Source organism: Biomphalaria glabrata, chromosome 2 (genome assembly GCF_947242115.1).
Source record: "Biomphalaria glabrata chromosome 2, xgBioGlab47.1, whole genome shotgun sequence".
Lineage (NCBI taxonomy): Eukaryota > Metazoa > Mollusca > Gastropoda > Planorbidae > Biomphalaria > Biomphalaria glabrata.
Genome location: NC_074712.1, coordinates 14671252 through 14690845, shown reverse-complemented (window position 1 = coordinate 14690845; position 19594 = coordinate 14671252). Strand labels below are relative to the sequence as shown.

The following is a 19594-nucleotide window of genomic DNA, read 5'->3' as shown; positions in this document are numbered from 1 at the left end:
CCTCCATATCAGTGTGATTATATTGTGAATGTCACTTTGGGTCTCTAAGTTAGTACTTGTGTCATGTTGGGTCTCTAAGTTGGTGTTTCTTATCAGGTGCTGGGTCTATGCTGAACGCCTTTAGAGAAGCTTTAAGGTTGTCCCTGAAGCGCTTTCTTTGACCACCTACATTTAAACCTCATTTTGATTTAAAGGCCATTCATTGGCCAATTGGCTTGAGTCTTGACCGTCATCTGGCTTTTATAACTCGGGACCAGTTATTGTCAGATCACTTTGTACGGAAAACTAATTTTTTGGCATAGTGCAAAAGAGAGCAAAGAATCTAAAGCTCAAATAAATGGTTGACACACGTGTTCAACATAAAATTCAGAAACACATTGTTGTACAAATACAGACATTCTATTGTTTTATTTAGTGAGACCTATATACCATCCAACGAGAAATGAGTTTTTGACATTCCCATCACGAGTGGTTGTCTAACAATAGCAAACGTTTAAACAAATGGCATGACAAAGTAACTCTATTTCTTTCTCTTTCTCTCTAGTTCTCTTTTTCTGTCTCTCTTTCTCTATCTCTTTCTATCTGTTTCTCTCACCCTCTCTCTCTCTCTCCCCCCCCCTCTCTCTCACACTCTGTCTTTTACTCTCTCTCTCTTTCTCTCACCCTCTCTCTCTCTCAAACTCTCTCTTTGTCTCTTTCTTTCACTCTCACACAAACATTTCCTATTATTCACATATTTAAATCTGCCACATATTTTGGTTTCATATCGATGCAATATCATAACACTTTCAAAACCCATAATTGTGTTACATGTATTGTAAAATAGAGATACTGATCGTAGATCTAAATATGTTTACACATGCATAGCGGAGATGTTTGTGAAAAAATCTAGAAATAAAGGAAAGAGTCTAGAACTATAATGTTGGAAATGGAAATTATAAATTTGTTTGAAAACAATGATTTTAAATTTATATCAATATGTTTTATATTTTGATGCGTCTAACTTAAATTTAGGACGTTCAACACAAAATAACATTTTGTGAACTTAAGTTGAAATGCTCTATTATAAGGTATTGCCATTGAGGCCAAAACTAAGGATGGAGGTAGTATCTCAATGGAGTATGTAGACCCACTTGTGACCTGCATATTTTGTAACAGCTGATGCAGATAAATCCGTTGAAATTTTAGAGGAAAGCGGCTGGAAACTAACTGTAACATAGAAAAAGAGAATTGAAATAGACCGTCGACTCTATTAGTTTAAAGTTGTACACTTCAAGGCTTAAGGATTAGTTGCTATATAGCCTACTTACTTTAATACTGGACAGAATTATGTTAAGATCTTCTCATTAGCCCCTTTAATTACTTTTTCAATTAAACCAATGCTCATTATTCAAAGAAATGAAAACAATTTTTTTTTAGCCCTTAATTTTCTCAAATGTTTAGATCTTATGAACGCGGAAAACACAATGATACAATCAAAAGAAAGGGACGGGGGGAAATTGAGTAAAACTACTATTGGAGATTAAAAGTTATCCAAGAGTTACAAATGAATCTTTTGTTCAAATATAAAGTTCTCCCAGATTTTCACAGTTGCCCCAATCTCTTTCCACAATTTGCTCACGTCATCTTGGCAATTGCGAAGAATGGATGTAGAAAAAAAAAAAAAAAAAGATGGAAAAATCTGGCAAGTTTTGAAATCAAATATTGACGAAGCCGTCACGTGAGAGGGAGAGTAAAAAATACATTTGAATATTAAATTCCTTCCGGTCGACGGCTGATGGTACCAGGGAGTAGTTTAAGTCAACAAGAAGATGGGGTGAAGGGGGTAGGGAGGGGTCAGAATTAATGAGTTCAATACGAGTTAGTGGAGCCGAAAGTTTTTAGTTCCCCCCCCCCTCCCTTGTCTCTTGGAAATTACAAAGGGAAAAAAAAGGGGGGGGGGCGTGAAAGGTGCTGGAGCCCCAGAACTGTCCAAACATGTGGACTCTAGTGACACATGGAAATGACATTTTATTTCGATGTCCCAGACTGTCCAATGATACTAAACTTTATGGCTGGTCTCATCAAACACAAACATTATAAATCTCCCAAAACACCAGATTATTGTTTTTTTTAGGGAAACACAAAACTTCGGGTTCATCGGAAGATTTTTAATTTAATTTTTTGGCTTTGTTTGAAATGTTTGACACGGAAAGGCAATATTTTGTTTTCTTTTCTGAGATATTTTTATCTTAGCTTTATCTTTTTCCTTTAAGATAAGAAGTACTACATAATAGTAAACACTTGGATACATGATTCTTTGTGAGTCTTATTATCTTTATTATTTATATTGATTGAAAAGGAACCAAAGCTAGTCAGCTTGACTTGAGAAACATGCGAACGTTTGTATGGTTTGGCTTTGGTTAACTTTTTAGTAGAAATACTTTTCTCATCTCATCTTATCTTATATTATAATATACTGACGTTCCGTCTAAAAAGAAGAGTATAACGTCGTACAGAAATTCAATTGTTCAGTATCATCATAAAACCTTTGACTTGCACGTAGTTGTGCTGTGACGTTTCACGTAGCTAAATCCCTTCTCTAATTAAGAGAGAGGCCAATCTATTTATTCACTTTGGTCCAACCAGCTTTCCTTCGGACGACCCTTTCCTTTGGACGACCCTTTCCTTTGGACGACCCTTTCCTTCGGACGACCCTTTCCTTTGGACGACCCTTTCCTTTGGTCCTACCAGCTTTCCTTCGGACGACCCTTTCCTTTGGACGACCCTTTCCTTTGGACGACCCTTTCCTTTGGACGACCCTTTCCTTCGGACGACCCTTTCCTTTGGACGACCCTTTCCTTTGGACGACCCTTTCCTTTGGTCCTACCAGCTTTCCTTTGGACGACCCTTTCCTTTGGACGACCCTTTCCTTTGGACGACCCTTTCCTTTGGTCCTACCAGCTTTCCTTTGGACGACCCTTTCCTTTGGTCCTACCAGCTTTCCTTTGGACGACCCTTTCCTTTGGACGACCCTTTCCTTTGGACGACCCTTTCCTTCGGACGACCCTTTCCTTCGGACGACCCTTTCCTTTGGACGACCCTTTCCTTTGGACGACCCTTTCCTTCGGACGACCCTTTCCTTTGGACGACCCTTTCCTTTGGTCCTACCAGCTTTCCTTCGGACGACCCTTTCCTTTGGACGACCCTTTCCTTTGGACGACCCTTTCCTTTGGTCCTACCAGCTTTCCTTTGGACGACCCTTTCCTTTGGACGACCCTTTCCTTTGGACGACCCTTTCCTTTGGTCCTACCAGCTTTCCTTTGGACGACCCTTTCCTTTGGTCCTACCAGCTTTCCTTTGGACGACCCTTTCCTTTGGACGACCCTTTCCTTTGGACGACCCTTTCCTTTGGACGACCCTTTCCTTTGGACGACCCTTTCCTTTGGTCCTACCAGCTTTCCTTCGGACGACCCTTTCCTTTGGACGACCCTTTCCTTTGGACGACCCTTTCCTTTGGTCCTACCAGCTTTCCTTTGGACGACCCTTTCCTTTGGTCCTACCAGCTTTCCTTTGGACGACCCTTTCCTTTGGTCCTACCAGCTTTCCTTCGGACGACCCTTTCCTTTGGACGACCCTTTCCTTTGGACGACCCTTTCCTTTGGTCCTACCAGCTTTCCTTTGGACGACCCTTTCCTTTGGACGACCCTTTCCTTTGGACGACCCTTTCCTTTGGACGACCCTTTCCTTTGGTCCTACCAGCTTTCCTTTGGACGACCCTTTCCTTTGGTCCTACCAGCTTTCCTTTGGACGACCCTTTCCTTTGGTCCTACCAGCTTTCCTTCGGACGACCCTTTCCTTTGGACGACCCTTTCCTTTGGACGACCCTTTCCTTTGGTCCTACCAGCTTTCCTTTGGACGACCCTTTCCTTTGGTCCTACCAGCTTTCCTTTGGACGACCCTTTCCTTTGGACGACCCTTTCCTTTGGTCCTACCAGCTTTCCTTTGGACGACCCTTTCCTTTGGACGACCCTTTCCTTTGGACGACCCTTTCCTTCGGACGACCCTTTCCTTCGGACGACCCTTTCCTTTGGACGACCCTTTCCTTTGGACGACCCTTTCCTTCGGACGACCCTTTCCTTTGGACGACCCTTTCCTTTGGTCCTACCAGCTTTCCTTCGGACGACCCTTTCCTTTGGACGACCCTTTCCTTTGGACGACCCTTTCCTTTGGTCCTACCAGCTTTCCTTTGGACGACCCTTTCCTTTGGACGACCCTTTCCTTTGGACGACCCTTTCCTTTGGTCCTACCAGCTTTCCTTTGGACGACCCTTTCCTTTGGTCCTACCAGCTTTCCTTTGGACGACCCTTTCCTTTGGACGACCCTTTCCTTTGGACGACCCTTTCCTTTGGACGACCCTTTCCTTTGGACGACCCTTTCCTTTGGTCCTACCAGCTTTCCTTCGGACGACCCTTTCCTTTGGACGACCCTTTCCTTTGGACGACCCTTTCCTTTGGTCCTACCAGCTTTCCTTTGGACGACCCTTTCCTTTGGTCCTACCAGCTTTCCTTTGGACGACCCTTTCCTTTGGTCCTACCAGCTTTCCTTCGGACGACCCTTTCCTTTGGACGACCCTTTCCTTTGGACGACCCTTTCCTTTGGTCCTACCAGCTTTCCTTTGGACGACCCTTTCCTTTGGACGACCCTTTCCTTTGGACGACCCTTTCCTTTGGACGACCCTTTCCTTTGGACGACCCTTTCCTTTGAACGACGACCCTTTCCTTTGGACGACCCTTTCCTTTGAACGACCCTTTCCTTTGGACGACCCTTTCCTTTGGACGACCCTTTCCTTTGGACGACGACCCTTTGGACGACCCTTTCCTTTGGACGACGACACTTTGGACGACCCTTTCCTTTGGACGACCCTTTCCTTTGGACGACCCTTTCCTTTGGACGACCCTTTCCTTTGGACGACCCTTTCCTTTGGACGACCCTTTCCTTTGGACGACCCTTTCCTTTGGACGACGACCCTTTGGACGACCCTTTCCTTTGGACGACCCTTTCCTTTGGACGACCCTTTCCTTTGGACGACCCTTTCCTTTGAACGACCCTTTCCTTTGGACGACCCTTTCCTTTGAACGACGACCCTTTCCTTTGGACGACCCTTTCCTTTGAACGACCCTTTCCTTTGGACGACCCTTTCCTTTGGACGACCCTTTCCTTTGGACGACCCTTTCCTTTGGACGACGACCCTTTGGACGACCCTTTCCTTTGGACGACCCTTTCCTTTGGACGACCCTTTCCTTTGGACGACCCTTTCCTTTGAACGACCCTTTCCTTTGAACGACGACCCTTTCCTTTGAACGACGACCCTTTCCTTTGGACGACCCTTTCCTTTGAACGACCCTTTCCTTTGGACGACCCTTTCCTTTGAACGACCCTTTCCTTTGGACGACCCTTTCCTTTGAACGACGACCCTTTCCTTTGGACGTCCCTTTCCTTTGGACGACCCTTTCCTTTGAACGACGACCCTTTCCTTTGGACGACGACCCTTTCCTTTGAACGACCCTTTCCTTTGGACGACGACCCTTTCCTTTGAACGACCCTTTCCTTTGGACGACGACCCTTTCCTTTGAACGACGACCCTTTCCTTTGGACGACCCTTTCCTTTGGACGACGACCCTTTCCTTTGAACGACGACCCTTTCCTTTGGACGACGACCCTTTCCTTTGAACGACCCTTTCCTTTGGACGACGACCCTTTCCTTTGAACGACCCTTTCCTTTGGACGACGACCCTTTCCTTTGAACGACGACCCTTTCCTTTGAACGACCCTTTCCTTTGGACGACCCTTTCCTTTGAACGACCCTTTCCTTTGAACGACGACCCTTTCCTTTGGACGACCCTTTCCTTTGAACGACCCTTTCCTTTGGACGACGACCCTTTCCTTTGGACGACCCTTTCCTTTGAACGACGACCCTTTCCTTTGGACGACCCTTTCCTTTGAACGACCCTTTCCTTTGGACGACGACCCTTTCCTTTGGACGACCCTTTCCTTTGGACGACCCTTTCCTTTGGACGACCCTTTCCTTTGGACGACCCTTTCCTTTGGACGACCCTTTCCTTTGGACGACGACCCTTTGGACGACCCTTTCTTAGCAATCTCTTTACTGTACCCTCCAGGATGATGTTTGACTTCCAATAGGAACGCATCTGATCTAATTTCGTTTTGTTACTTTATTGCGGAGTTGCTCCTTGAATTGTACATCTACTAACTCAGATGTTTTCTTTGCCTGCTATATTGATAGTCCGACACTTCATAATATACTGCTATCCTTTGGTAATCCAACATTTTCGGTAATCCGACACCCACCCCCCTTTCCGGTCTCGTAGTTCTATCGAGAATTACCTGCATATCATCTGTATAGAGTCATATGTTAGTGCTTCTTTACGTCGATATTCTGACCTAGAGTTTATCTTAGTGAAATTAGTTTAGGTTCAGTTCTAGTCAAGTTCGAATATTCCTGTGTGATGAGCAATGTTCTCGTTTCATTATGGTTTTATTTTAATTGTCTTGTAAGAGTTGAGTTAGGAGATACAATAACGTCAATACGTGTTCTTATATTGATCTAAGGTGAATGGCATTTTGATTTTATGTCCTTGATTTGTAAAAATATCTTAATAAACTCTAATGCTTTGTTAAGCTTTGATTTATAAACTATTAATTGAACACGGATGCGGGGACACCTTATTGAACACAGATGCGGGGATACCTTAATGAACACGGATGCGGGGACACCTTATTGAACACGGATGAGGGGACACCTTATTGAACACTGATGCTGGGACACCTTATTGAACACTGATGCGGGGACACCTTATTGAACACGGATGCGGGGACACCTTATTGAACACTGATGAGGGGACATCTTATTAAACACGAATGCGGGGACACCTTATTGAACACAGATGCGGGGATACCTTATTGAACACAGATGCGGGGATACCTTATTGAACACTGATGCGGGGACACCTTATTGAACACAGATGCGGGGATACCTTATTGAACACGGATGCGGGGACACCTTATTGAACACTGATGCGGGGACACCTTATTGACCACTGATGCGGGGACACCTTATTGAACACTGATGCGGGGACACCTTATTGAACACAGATGCGGGGATACCTTATTGAACACGGATGCGGGGACACCTTATTGAACACTGATGCGGGGACACCTTATTGACCACTGATGCGGGGACACCTTATTGAACACTGATGCGGGGACACCTTATTGAACACGGATGCGGGGACACCTTATTGAACACTGATGCGGGGCCATCTTATTGAACACGAATGCGGGGACACCTTATTGAACACTGATGCTGGGACACCTTATTGAACACTGATGCGGGGACACCTTATTGAACACGGATGCGGGGGCACCTTATTGAACACGGATGCGGGGACACCTTACTGAACACTTTCATTAAACTTTACCTCCTTCCTTTTCAACGTTTCAATTGAGATCTCATCTTGTTGCCAGAGTTTCTTCCATTGTGTTGTAAATAATCACCAAAATGTCAATTTGTTCATTGCTCCAAATCGGTTGTCCTTACAGTGCTGTGGAGTGGTGATAACAAGGAAGTCAATATTTTTTATTGTATAGAGACTCAGAGTGGGACCGTGTTTAAGTCAAGCTTGACTTGAGCGTAGACTGTTGTTATTGTATGGGCCATACTTGGTTGTTGTGCATGGGCTGTGTTTGGTTGTGTGCAGTGTGAGCCAGGAGTGTATCGCTAACAGTGTGACTAAGGTTTTGCCTTCATTTTACTTATGTTAGATATGTTTGTACATAAAACAAGATCACTGAAAATAGTAGTTAATATTTTATATTAACTACTCTAGATCTAATCGTTATGTATAGCTATCATTCGTGTGATGTCATATCATTAAACCTTTGATACGTAATCAGTTGTTGTTCACTATTACACGTTTATCTATTGGCATCAAAAAAAGTAAAGTTCCCCTTTCAGACCTTGTGGTCTATAAGACAGATGATGTGAAGGTCACCTGTTTTTGAGGCCTAAGGTAAACGAGCATGTCATTTCGCCAGCAAGACAACCAACGGCCTTTACTTTTCCCCAACTAATGTCAAGTACTCATCACAGTTGGCTGAACTCAGGGGCGCCCTAAAAATCTCGAAGTTTAAAATCCCAGTCTTCATCAAGATTCGAATCCAGGAAGCCAGGTTCAGAAGCCAAGCGCCTAACCACTCAGCCACCGCGCCACCAAATTATTAGCATTACGTGCTCTTATCTACTTAATGTGTTAATTGATAGACTGTCAGGGGTGCCAGGGCACTTATAAAATGTGTAACATCCACATAACATCCACATAATACATGTCTGAAATCCGATTAGAAAATCTATATAATCGAAGCCCTGTAATATTTCTGACCTCAGGGGGGCCGCTTTCTGCCGCCCCTGATTGTACGCTGCCTTTCATATTTCTTTCAGCTACGCCCCTGGGCTTCATATGTATTTGATGAACGACCCTGTATGTTCTCTGACCTTAATGAGATCGTTAAGCCTTAGTTGAATCTTGACAGATCGAACAGTTTTCAATCAGATAAGGACACCACGAGACCGCTCACTTCAAAGATCGTCCATTTCAAAAACGCTCAATTCATTTTTTTTTGGTAAAGAAGAAGGACTGGTGGGGGATATGAACTAAAAATCACTCCTTATAGATGATTATAACTTTGATATGAATTTTAAGGTCTTTGGGTATTGTCTTTTGTACTCAATTTAAGTCAGAACTAAAATTCTGTATAGGAAAGAAATTAAAACGAAACAAAATATAAAACAAAATTGTCGAATGTTCTAGAAGTTTATCTATGATCAGAACCAGTCTTTTCATTTCATCTTTAAAGACACTCTCACATATATTTTTACTAAACGAGCTCCCAAGCCCACACACACAGACCCACTCACTCTCACACACGTACAGTCACTCCCACACACGCACTGAGACCCGCATTCTGATCTAAAGATGTGTACAAACACGATGACAAGTTGCAGGGCAGACGATGAAATCCCCGCCATCTTCATTCAGCGACTCTTGTTAACACAAGTTTCTATCTTTCCGGGACAAGAAAAAAAAAAAGAAGTTTCCTTTTTTTTTCCCCCTCGTTTTCGGGGGGCCATCACAGCGCAGAAGGAGAACACGACCTTTCTGGCACTTGGCCCGGCAGGGCCGTTTGTCTCCCAACCCATGCGACAAGAGTTTTCAATTTATTTAATTACATTATCCCGCTAACTTTCTCTCCCCGGCTTGAAAAAACAAACCGGGATTTTCAACCGGTTTTAAGATGGCGGCCTGCACAAGGGAAAATAGACAAGGAGGCGGGGAGAGAAAGAGGGAGATGTTGGCGTTGATGCTGGTGGTGGAAGCAGGGTAGAGGAAAGGGGGGGAGAGAAATGGTGCTGTTTTTTTGTTGATAGTGATCATGATGGTTGTCACTTCCGGTTCTTGGTCTGAGACAAGATTTCTGTGGGGACCCACGTGAGCAGACGAAAGCGATCAATCCCGGACGGGAATGGCCTGATGGGTATCTGTGACAAATAACGCCACACTTGCTCTCTTATTCTCGGCTGCGCGGACCCTACGACAAATGTATTTGTTTTAAAAGAGTTCTCCCCGGTAACGAAGATCATTGGTCCACGCCAAACCTCTCCCTTCACCTAGCGTGTCCTCCCTCTCCTCATTAACCCACAACTTTCCCCTCTTGTGATAGCTTTACACTCACGTTAGGACACACTGGTGGACTCACTCATAAGAGAGAGAGAGAGAAGAGATCAATTTACTTGATTTTTGAAAATAGAATTATCATCAATGGAGAGAGAAAGATCAAGAGAGTCTAAAATACAATGTAATGAAAGCTAAAAATAGAAACAATACTAGAATTAAAGGGCCATAAGTATATGTGTGTCAGCGAGAGAATATTATAACAGATTTTAGAATTCGCAGACTAAAAGTGTTGTTGTTTTTTTGTTTGTTTGTTGTTTTTTTTTTTTTTTTTTTTTGGGGGGGGGGGGCGTTAAAATGGGGACCGTTTTATAGGAAATGTAAAGAAATAAAATAAAAGAAAAAATAAAAATGATGGGAACTTCCAGTAAAAAAAACAAACAATATATTTGTATATGCCAGGGGGAAATATCAACGGTTGTTTGTCGGGGAGAAATGCTAGTACCTGTATAGATTTTAATATACTACATCGGATGCTAGCTAAAATGTAAGTAAATATAGTCATAATATACTCTCTCTCTCTCTCTCTCTCTCCCTCTTTATCTCTCTATCTCTCTTAGACAGCCCTACTGATGTAATTACATATTATTTAAATTCGTTGGCTTAAAATTGCATTGTATGTAAGTATTAGGAATTAGTTCATTTAAAAAATCAAGTAAGAAATTAAAAAAAAAAAGAAGTTTAAACCTGAACGACGCTTCCATTGTCCCAATCAAACATTTCCACTGTCCCAATCAAACATTTCCACTGTCCCAATCAAACATTTCCACTGTCCCAATCAAACATTTCCACTGTCCCAATCAAACATTTCCACTGTCCCAATCAAACATTTCCACTGTCCCAATCAAACATTTCCACTGTCCCAATCAAACATTTCCACTGTCCCAATCAAACATTTCCACTGTCCCAATCAAACATTTCCACTGTCCAAATCAAACATTTCCACTGTCCCAATCAAACATTTCCACTGTCCCAATCAAACATTTCCACTGTCCCAATCAAACATTTCCTCTGTCCCAATCAAACATTTCCACTGTCCCAATCAAACATTTCCACTGTCCCAATCAAACATTTCCACTGTCCCAATCAAACATTTCCACTGTCCCAATCAAACATTTCCTCTGTCCCAATCAAACATTTCCTCTGTCCCAATCAAACATTTCCACTGTCCCAATCAAACATTTCCTCTGTCCCAATCAAACATTTCCATTGTCCCAATCAAACATTTCCACTGTCCCAATCAAACATTTCCATTGTCCCAAATCGTGAGTGGACAAATATTTCACAGACTGCCCCATGGAGATCTACCCTTACTATGACACACTTGCATGACCAGATTAACTTACCCAGGCAAAGACTTCGTCAAAACCAAATTAATTACTTAATCTCTAAATGCATCCACTTTGCTCTATAACTGTCTTAATTCTACACGTTTTATAATGATGATTTTTTTAAATAAAACAAAATAAAAATATGAAATAATAGAACGGACTCATTAAAAAGTGTTACTAACTTTATTTATCATTCTCATGATAAGAAAGTTTAGAAATGATGTTTATTACTGTAATACTTTTTTACTAATTCGCTGGTCAATTTCCCATTATTGTAAAGTGATTTTTTTTTTCCATTTTGTTTTAGCGGCCTCTGTAAGGGGAAAAGCCGCTATTAGGTTTGTGTAAAATGTCCGTCTGTCACACTCGGATCTCAAAAACTAGAAGAGAAATATTTTTTTTTTATTTACAATGGGTTGTGGCTTGTAAAGTTTAGGCACAACTGCTACGTTTTGTTTTCTAAAAAGCCAATAGTTTAGTTTATAAAATTAATAATTCGTAAAAAAAAAAAAATATACCACTACTACAACACTACATAAATGTAAGGGAGATAATGTTAATAATATGTACATGGAATATTGTCTATTGTGTTTATTTTCACTATCACTTATTCTTATTATATGCAAATGAAAATGTATAAGAAATGCTTACAACAAGTTTAAATATTAATTCACTGTGTTTTTTCTTGTCAACTAGCTGCTTTAAAAGAAAACGTTTATGTTTGTTTATAAAGGCTAAAAATTCACATTGTACGTAAAAGTCACGCACTTTTTTTTTATCGACTTTTTATTCAGCGACTTTCGTGCAGTTGCGTGCTGTCCGCGGCCACATTATTCTGAATAAATGCAAAATAAAAAAATTGTCCCAGGTTCAAATCCTGCCCGCTCCCATCCCCCGTCGTCCTACGGGAGGTTTGGACTAGGAAGTAAACATCTTCAACTCAGAAGGAACATCCGAAACATGTCAAACAACAAACGTTCTAAACTAGACCTAGAAATTCTAGATCTAGAATCTACAATGATTTTAATTAAAATATAAATCTAAATCTAGTTTTAAAAATCTAGCTGTAGTGTAAAAATAATCTAGATCTAGTGTAAAAAAATGTAGCTCTAGTGTAAAAAGAATTTAGTTGTAGTGTAAAAAATCTAGATTAGACTTAAATCTAGCTTTTATGTGGTTTTTTTTAAAATACAAGTCAGATTACGAGGTTTAATAAACATTACTATTCTGAGTTGTTTTAGCATTTCATTTGAAGAAATTATTCCATATGACGTCAATGAAAAAAAATCCACGAGACTAGTTAGACTAAAAAATGTCATCAATACGAGAAGGTTGTCGAGAGTTCATAGACATTGGTGCACCGAGTGAGTTCTTTTAGCATTTCATTTAAAGAATTAACTCCAATGACGTCAAAGGAAAAAAATCCACTACGCTACACTGCCTAGTGAGACTGAAATTGTCTTATCAATACGAGCAGAATCTCGAGGTTTCAAAGACATTGGTGCACCAAGTTATTTTAGCATTTCATTTAAAGAATTAACTACATATTACATCAAAGGAAAAAAAATCCATTACGTCACAATAACCTTATAAGACTAAAAAATGTCATCAATACTGGCAGGTTGTCGAGCGTTCATAGACATTGGTGCACCGAGTGAGTTCTATTAGCATTTCATTTAAAGAATTAACTACATATGATGTCAAAGGAAAAAAATCCACTACGTCACACTGCCTAGTGAGACTAAAAATGTGTTTATTAATACAAGCAGTCTCTCGAGGGTTCATAGACATTGGTGCACCGAGTTATTTTAGCATATATATATATATATATATATATATATATAAGGATTAAAACGCATTATTTTTTGTGCTTTTAGTCTGTCAGTCTGTCTGTCCGTCATATTAATATTGATAAAAAAAGATTGAAGCTATTGAAAATCTGATTCAAATTTAATTTCCTTTTCGTTTTAAGTTTCTATAATAGATTGTTCCTGGTGTTTGTATATATAGGGAGAGAAAATAAGAATCCCAGATAAATCTAATACCGTAAATTAAATTTTTGGGATGGTCTCGTATGAAAATTAGCCGTACCATAGCCTTGTGGAGAGATTTTCAAACCCTACTTTGGTGTTGGGAAGTTAAAAATCGGAAATAATTTTAACGATAATTAGATTTTCTAACGTTATAGCTAGAAAATTAAATGTCGTGTAGGAGAGAAGTGCGATTTTACATAGAGTTAAATCATTTTTTATTTTAAAAATCCGGAACAACCAATTTTCATAAATGAGAAGAAGATTATCTGTTTTATTTATTAGAAGAGGGATTTCAAACAGTTATTTGGCGTTAGTAGATTTTTCATTAAAAAATTCAAAAATTCGGAACATTTTTGTCGACGATTTGTAAGAAAATTAAAGTAATGTAGTCGATTTCTTTTTCAAAACAAAATCCGGAACATTCTTTACTTTTGTTTATGTTTCGGCAAGAAAATTAACTGTAAAGTAAGTCTAGAAAGTGATTTTCAATAATCTTTTCTAGTAAATTACTTTCTTATTTTTCTTCTTGAAACTGTCAGGTAGAGTTGAGCCTTCGGCTCTTGGAACTCTAAGCCAGCAAAAGTGAACAAGAGCTCCCTTTCACCGGCCTGAATGAGAACAGTGTACACTGTTCTGTCTGACGGAGTGTCAGACTTGTGGCCAGAGACCGCGTGCACCGGGACCCCTGCCATTTTCCTTTTCTATACTAGGCTAACCGTGCAGGACACACCATTTATGTAACGGCCCCTTGATTAACGGCGCCTGGATTGTGACAAGGTTGTGGGAGCATTTTTACAACTCCGCACAGTGCAATGAGGATACTCTCGCACCCCCTTAGGCACCCCCACGGGAGTCTTGTTTTGCTACCCTTTAGCCTAATCGTTTCTTCTTACGATCGTTTCCAACCAGGCGCCACTATGAGGCAGAGAAGCATGCCCGGGACTTTCTTATTTTAAAATCCTGGACAACCTATTGTCGATATTTTTGAAAAAAGATAAAGTAATTTGACATAATTTTTGTGTTTGTGCAACGTTTAAGCATGGAAATTAAATGCAATATAGGTTAGAAGAGCAAACAAACATTGGTTGGCATTGATTTTTCTTTTCACAAAAACACCAGGAACAATCTATTATAGATACTTAAAATTTTGAGATGTTTTGGAAGGAACATTAAAGGTTAAATCAGATTTTCAATAGCTTTTAGAGTTGTTGTTTTTGAGATCTAAACGTGGCAGACAGACCGACGGCAAACAAAACGCACAAAAATAAGCGTCTTTTATCCTTATGTGGTCACTAAACAAAAAATAAATAAACTCTGACTATTTTAAAAATTTTGAGGAAGCTGATTAGTACCAAGTTTTGCCGCTGCTTGTCACGCTACTGCACGAAAGTCGCTGCATAAAAAGTCCATTTTAAAAAAAATGTGCGTTATATTTAGATGCAAAGTGCTTTCTTAGCCTTTTTAAACAAACGTAAATGTTTTCTTTTAATTTTAGCAGCTAGTTGACCAGAAAAAGCACCTTTAATTAATATTTATATTTGTTGTGAACATTTCTTGTACATTTTATAAATATATTTGACTTTGTGATATTAATAGAATCCTAAATATAGCCCTTCTTTGTTGACATATTGTAGCATTTACGTAATTGTTTTAGAATTGGTGTATTTTTTATGAAACAATCGCTTGCATAATTAATTTTATAAATTGAATGGTTTGCTGTTAGAAAACCAAAAGTAGCCGTTGCACCTAAACTTTTCAAGCTGCATCGCATGGTGAAAAAATAATAGTTTCTCTTTTTCGAGATCTGAGTGTGACACAAACCTAATAGCGGCTTTTCTTTAGGGAAAAGATCCTATCCCTTTTCCTGGTAGATTCTTAACCCTTAAGACGCGTGTGGTAGTTTAGCCTCTAAACATCAGAATTGTGTATGCACTCATTATAAAAGAGCTCAGCACTTTAAGGGTTAAGTCCACTTTTAGTTTCTTCTCTCTCCCATTTTATAAATGTACAGAATGTTTCAGTAGAAAACGTAACAAAGGTAACAAATATTTTTCTGAACTTTGTGCCAACGTTTATGCCGGCCGTATGGATTCCCGTCGCGGGCCGGATCTAACCCTCGGGTCGTATTTTGGGCATCACTGGTGTACAACATCCGGTATGATTTCATTAAATAAAATGCTAGAAAAAACGCGTGTAAAAATGTTTCTCTTGTAAGATCTCTCGTAGTAAAAAAGACATTTTTAGTCCAACTTAATGGCTTAGTGAAAAGGTTGTTGTTTTTCCTTAGTAGCCATTTGCAATATTTCTTTTGTATACTCAGCCAGGAACAGTCTCTGAGTTTGTATGGTAACACAATCACTATTTGTTTTTTTGTTTTTTTTTTAGATTCTAGATTCATATTGATGAGTTATACGGTAGTGAATTAAACATAAGGCTCTTGTTAGCCTAATAATTATTTGTCTCAGACTGTTGTTGTTTTTTTTTATCAGTTTATTTAAAATGTTCTCCCAATCTTATTCTTTTTCATTTTCAATCTTTTTTCATAAGCTTCCATCATATCACCACCGCATTTGTTTATATTGCTCTCTTTTCTTTTTTCTTTCTCATTGCTTTAATGAACGTATAGGCCTATGTAAAGTCAAAGTGTAAACTAAAAACTTTTTACTGCAATGTGCAATGAGTGTAAAGCTCCCCGATGGATTTGAACCTAAATTCAAATTTCAAATAATCGAGCCAATGGATAAAATCGAAGCCGTTTTATTTGACTTCTCCATTCTATTGGGGGGGGGGGGGGAAATGGTTGCAAGGTTGCTGGGAAGGGGAAGGCGAAGGGTAGGTAATCTCTAAAATGTAAAGAATTTTTAGATACGAATAGCAGACGATCCAGCGTTTTGTTGACATCATGGATCTAATGTTGCCTCCCCGTTAAGGGAGTAATTTTCAAGATCCATGGATAAATATGGAGCACTCTTTATGCGGCCAGTGGGCATGAAAAGGCTGGATCATATGGGTGTCCGGAAGAATCAATTAAACCGTTAGACGGACGAGGCCAAGAGTTGCAAGAGGTGGGGGGGGGGGGGGGAGGGAGGAATGGGAAATCCTGTTTTATGACCGCTGTCCTGTTTGTCTGACCTGCCCCCCCTCTCCCTCCCTTTATCCTCCCCGGATCACAATCTCAGGTCCTGTGCTGGTTGTCCGCCATTGAAAAAAAAAAACTATACAAAAAAATGTATGGAAGAATGTAGAGAGAGAGAGAAAGAGAGAGAGAAAAGAGAGGGGCAGAAAAAAATGTTTTGATTAAGAAATACGAAATAAGTTTTCTGCATTTATGTGATATGTCAAGAACTACAGTGGCTCCTATCAGATTAATTTGTACATTCTTTTATGTCTTGCAAGACACTGTGTCTCCCTTTCATAGCGCGTATATCCAACACACACACACACACACACTGGTCTTTCGCACACACTACAGAAAATATAAGAAAAGTGAAAGAAAAAAATGGGGGAGGGGTAACACTTTTTTTTTTTTTGGTATCCAGATGTGAATTGCGCGAACAACTGCCCCCGTTGCAGAACGCGGGAGATGCGAGTTGCATTAATGAAACAGAAAATGGAGTTGGACATTTGAACCCAAGGTCACCTTGTGAATGACAGGTCTTGGGCGAGTTATGGCAACAAATACACGTGTTTTTTTTTTCTTTCTTAAAAACATAGAGCCCAATAGAAAGGAAAGAAATAAAAGAAACGAAGCAAGAAGAAGAATAAAAAAAAAGCCTCTAAGAAAATTGACACGTTTTGATGAAATCCAAAAAGTTTGTTTGAGATTAAAGATTTAGAAAAGTTTACTGGGGATATCTGACGCGGACACATGGCATGGGTAGATATGAAACCTTATAGTACAGTTCCCTTTCAGACCTTGCGATCTGTTTCTGGTTCTTTGTCTAAAGGTTAACGAGCAGGGTGTCATGTGGCCAGCACAACGACCAACCGCCTTTATTTTCCCCAACTAAATTCAGGTACCCATTAATTGGGGGGACTTACGGGTGACCTAAAAATTTCGAAATTCAAAATCCCAATCTTCATCTTCAGCCTACCCAGCATAAGGCAATACGTCTTACTGTTGCATAGTATCTCTATCATTACATTTTATTATTGTATCCTTTCAGACCTTGCCATCTATAAGGCAATGTTATTTTTACAGCTTATTATTAGATCCTATCATTAGATCTCCTTATTACGTCTTGTCATTGCATCTTATTATTACATCTTATTATTAAATCTTATTAGCACGTCTTAATATTACGTCTTGTCCCAAGCAAGGACGGGCGAGTATGTCGTCGGGCCAAGTTCGAACCTAACACCTTCATGGCGAGATGTTGAATCGCACGCTCATGACCTGGCAGCCCTGACATTGTTTAGAGATGTAGTGACTAGTAGTGAGCGTATTGTTTTAAATTGATCACTGATTTCCTAACTCTTGTGTTGTTGTTTTTTCTTTCAGGATGTGGCGGATGGTCACGGCGGAATGTCCGGTTCCGGTGGCGGCAGCATTAGTACCGGCACAGGCCCGGCACAGAAACAACTGAATGTCCCGGGAGAATTTAACGGGACGGACCCATCTAGCAAAGACAGCCGGCCGTCCCGACTACGAGAACTATCTCGCAAGAAGAACCGGGCGCGCATTGAGGCCAGCAGTGATGAAGGATCTGATTGTGAGATGATATCAACCGTCTGATGGTCATCGGGCTCGACACTTACTTCGTATTGTCCAGTGTTTGACCACTGGCCGTCTGTGTAAACTAAAGGAAGATTGGAACTGACTAAAGACCGGAACTTCGGGAAATCGATTGGTAAAGCAAAGTTCAGCAACTCTAGGGTGATGAGCTAACTAGTCAATGAGTTGCCAAGAGTGATTGCCCCTTATACAAAAAAAAAAAAAAATCAAAACATTGCACTAAAAGAGTATTAGCCGTACATATGATGAAGAGTGAATAATGTGAACAAATATTTTCAGTATAAAACTATTAAATATGGCTAAATAGCAAATATTTGTTGGAACACTATTGCATTAGAAATTCTATAAGAAAGATTTAGAACTATGATTTTTTTTCTGTTACTCTATAAATAGTATTAGAGGCCAATTTATGTGATTATATTTTTTTAATTTTTAAATCGTCTAATCCTATCTATGAAACTATTGAAGAACGAATATATTTGCTGTTTTTTATTCATAATTTATATAGTACAAGTAGTCTTTAAGGGCGCTTAAATTTGATTGTATCTAAATTGTTTTGTTACCTATATGTAGAGCATTCAATGAAGTGATTCTAATTTTGTACTGCTTTCATTTCTCCAAACTTTACCAACTGCAACTAGTGGGTGCGGGCAGGCTCGAGTGACACCTAACCTCTTGACGCCACTGACTGCGACATATCTTGTTTACATTTTAGACTATCACGTGACACACCTCGTGTTGAGTACCGAAAAACATGGAAGACAAGTAGTTTTTTTTTGTTTTTTTTAATTAAAGATCTTGTGATAACAATGAAATGAATGTACTCTTTATTGCGTATAGACTATGATATAGTAATGTATGTATTGAAGAGTCTGCGTAAGTTAAATATTTAGATGTTGATGTTTTTGATAACACAAAACAGTTTACGGTTATGAAGTATGGAAGACACAGGTTGGATTTATTTGAATTTGTCGAAGCCAATTTGTGAAAATCAAAGTTAGCAGACTGAAGCATCGACACAGTGTGTGTGTGTGTGCGTGCGTGCGCGTGTGTTTGTTTTTCCTATCATCAAATAAGAGTTATATTAGTTTCACTTTTTTTTCTTTATCATCAACTCTTGAGTTTAAGTTTCGCTATTTTTAATTTTCTATCACTTGTAAGAAGAAAGTTTGGGATACATTCAATGAATTAGGTCAGGGTCAAGGTGTAGTAAATCTTAAAGAATAAAACAAAATATGGAGTTATTATATGTGTTTCATTTGTTGTTGTTGTTTGTTATTTAACTCTTGACAATGTTTCATTTCAATAAATGTTCTGTTTTGCTTGACAATTAAATGATGAAACATGGTGGAACATAATGAAACATAATGAAGGATGATGAAACATGATATAATGAAACATGGTGTAATGAAACATGATGTAATGAAACATAATGGAGAAACATAATGAAATCGATGTGATAAATGAAAATGAATAGAGTCATGTTATGTACCATAGATGTACACATATTTGTAATGTAAAACAATGTGAGTAATGTCTTAGTATAAATTGTTTAATGCACCTATATATATATATATTTAGCTAAAAAAATATTACAAAGATGTCATATGTTAATTTAATATTGAAAACTCTTTTGCATTCCAACTTGTCTAGAAATCCAGGCATTTAAAAGCTTAAAACTGTTTTACTTACGTTTATTTATGT

At 39.5% G+C, this 19594-nt stretch overlaps 1 protein-coding gene across 2 annotated transcripts in view; it reads left to right on the top strand.

Annotated features, from left to right (window-relative positions):
* Window positions 1-19137, top strand: part of LOC106059821 (cadherin EGF LAG seven-pass G-type receptor 1-like) — a 134813-nt gene extending 115676 nt beyond the window's left edge. For both annotated transcript variants that reach the window (XM_056019243.1, XM_056019244.1), the window contains exon 27: window positions 17657-19137. In XM_056019243.1, coding sequence (XP_055875218.1) covers window positions 17657-17890 — 234 coding nt within the window. In that variant the 3' untranslated portion in view covers window positions 17891-19137. The remainder of the gene's footprint in view (window positions 1-17656) is intronic.
* Window positions 19138-19594: the final 457 nt, after the last annotated feature.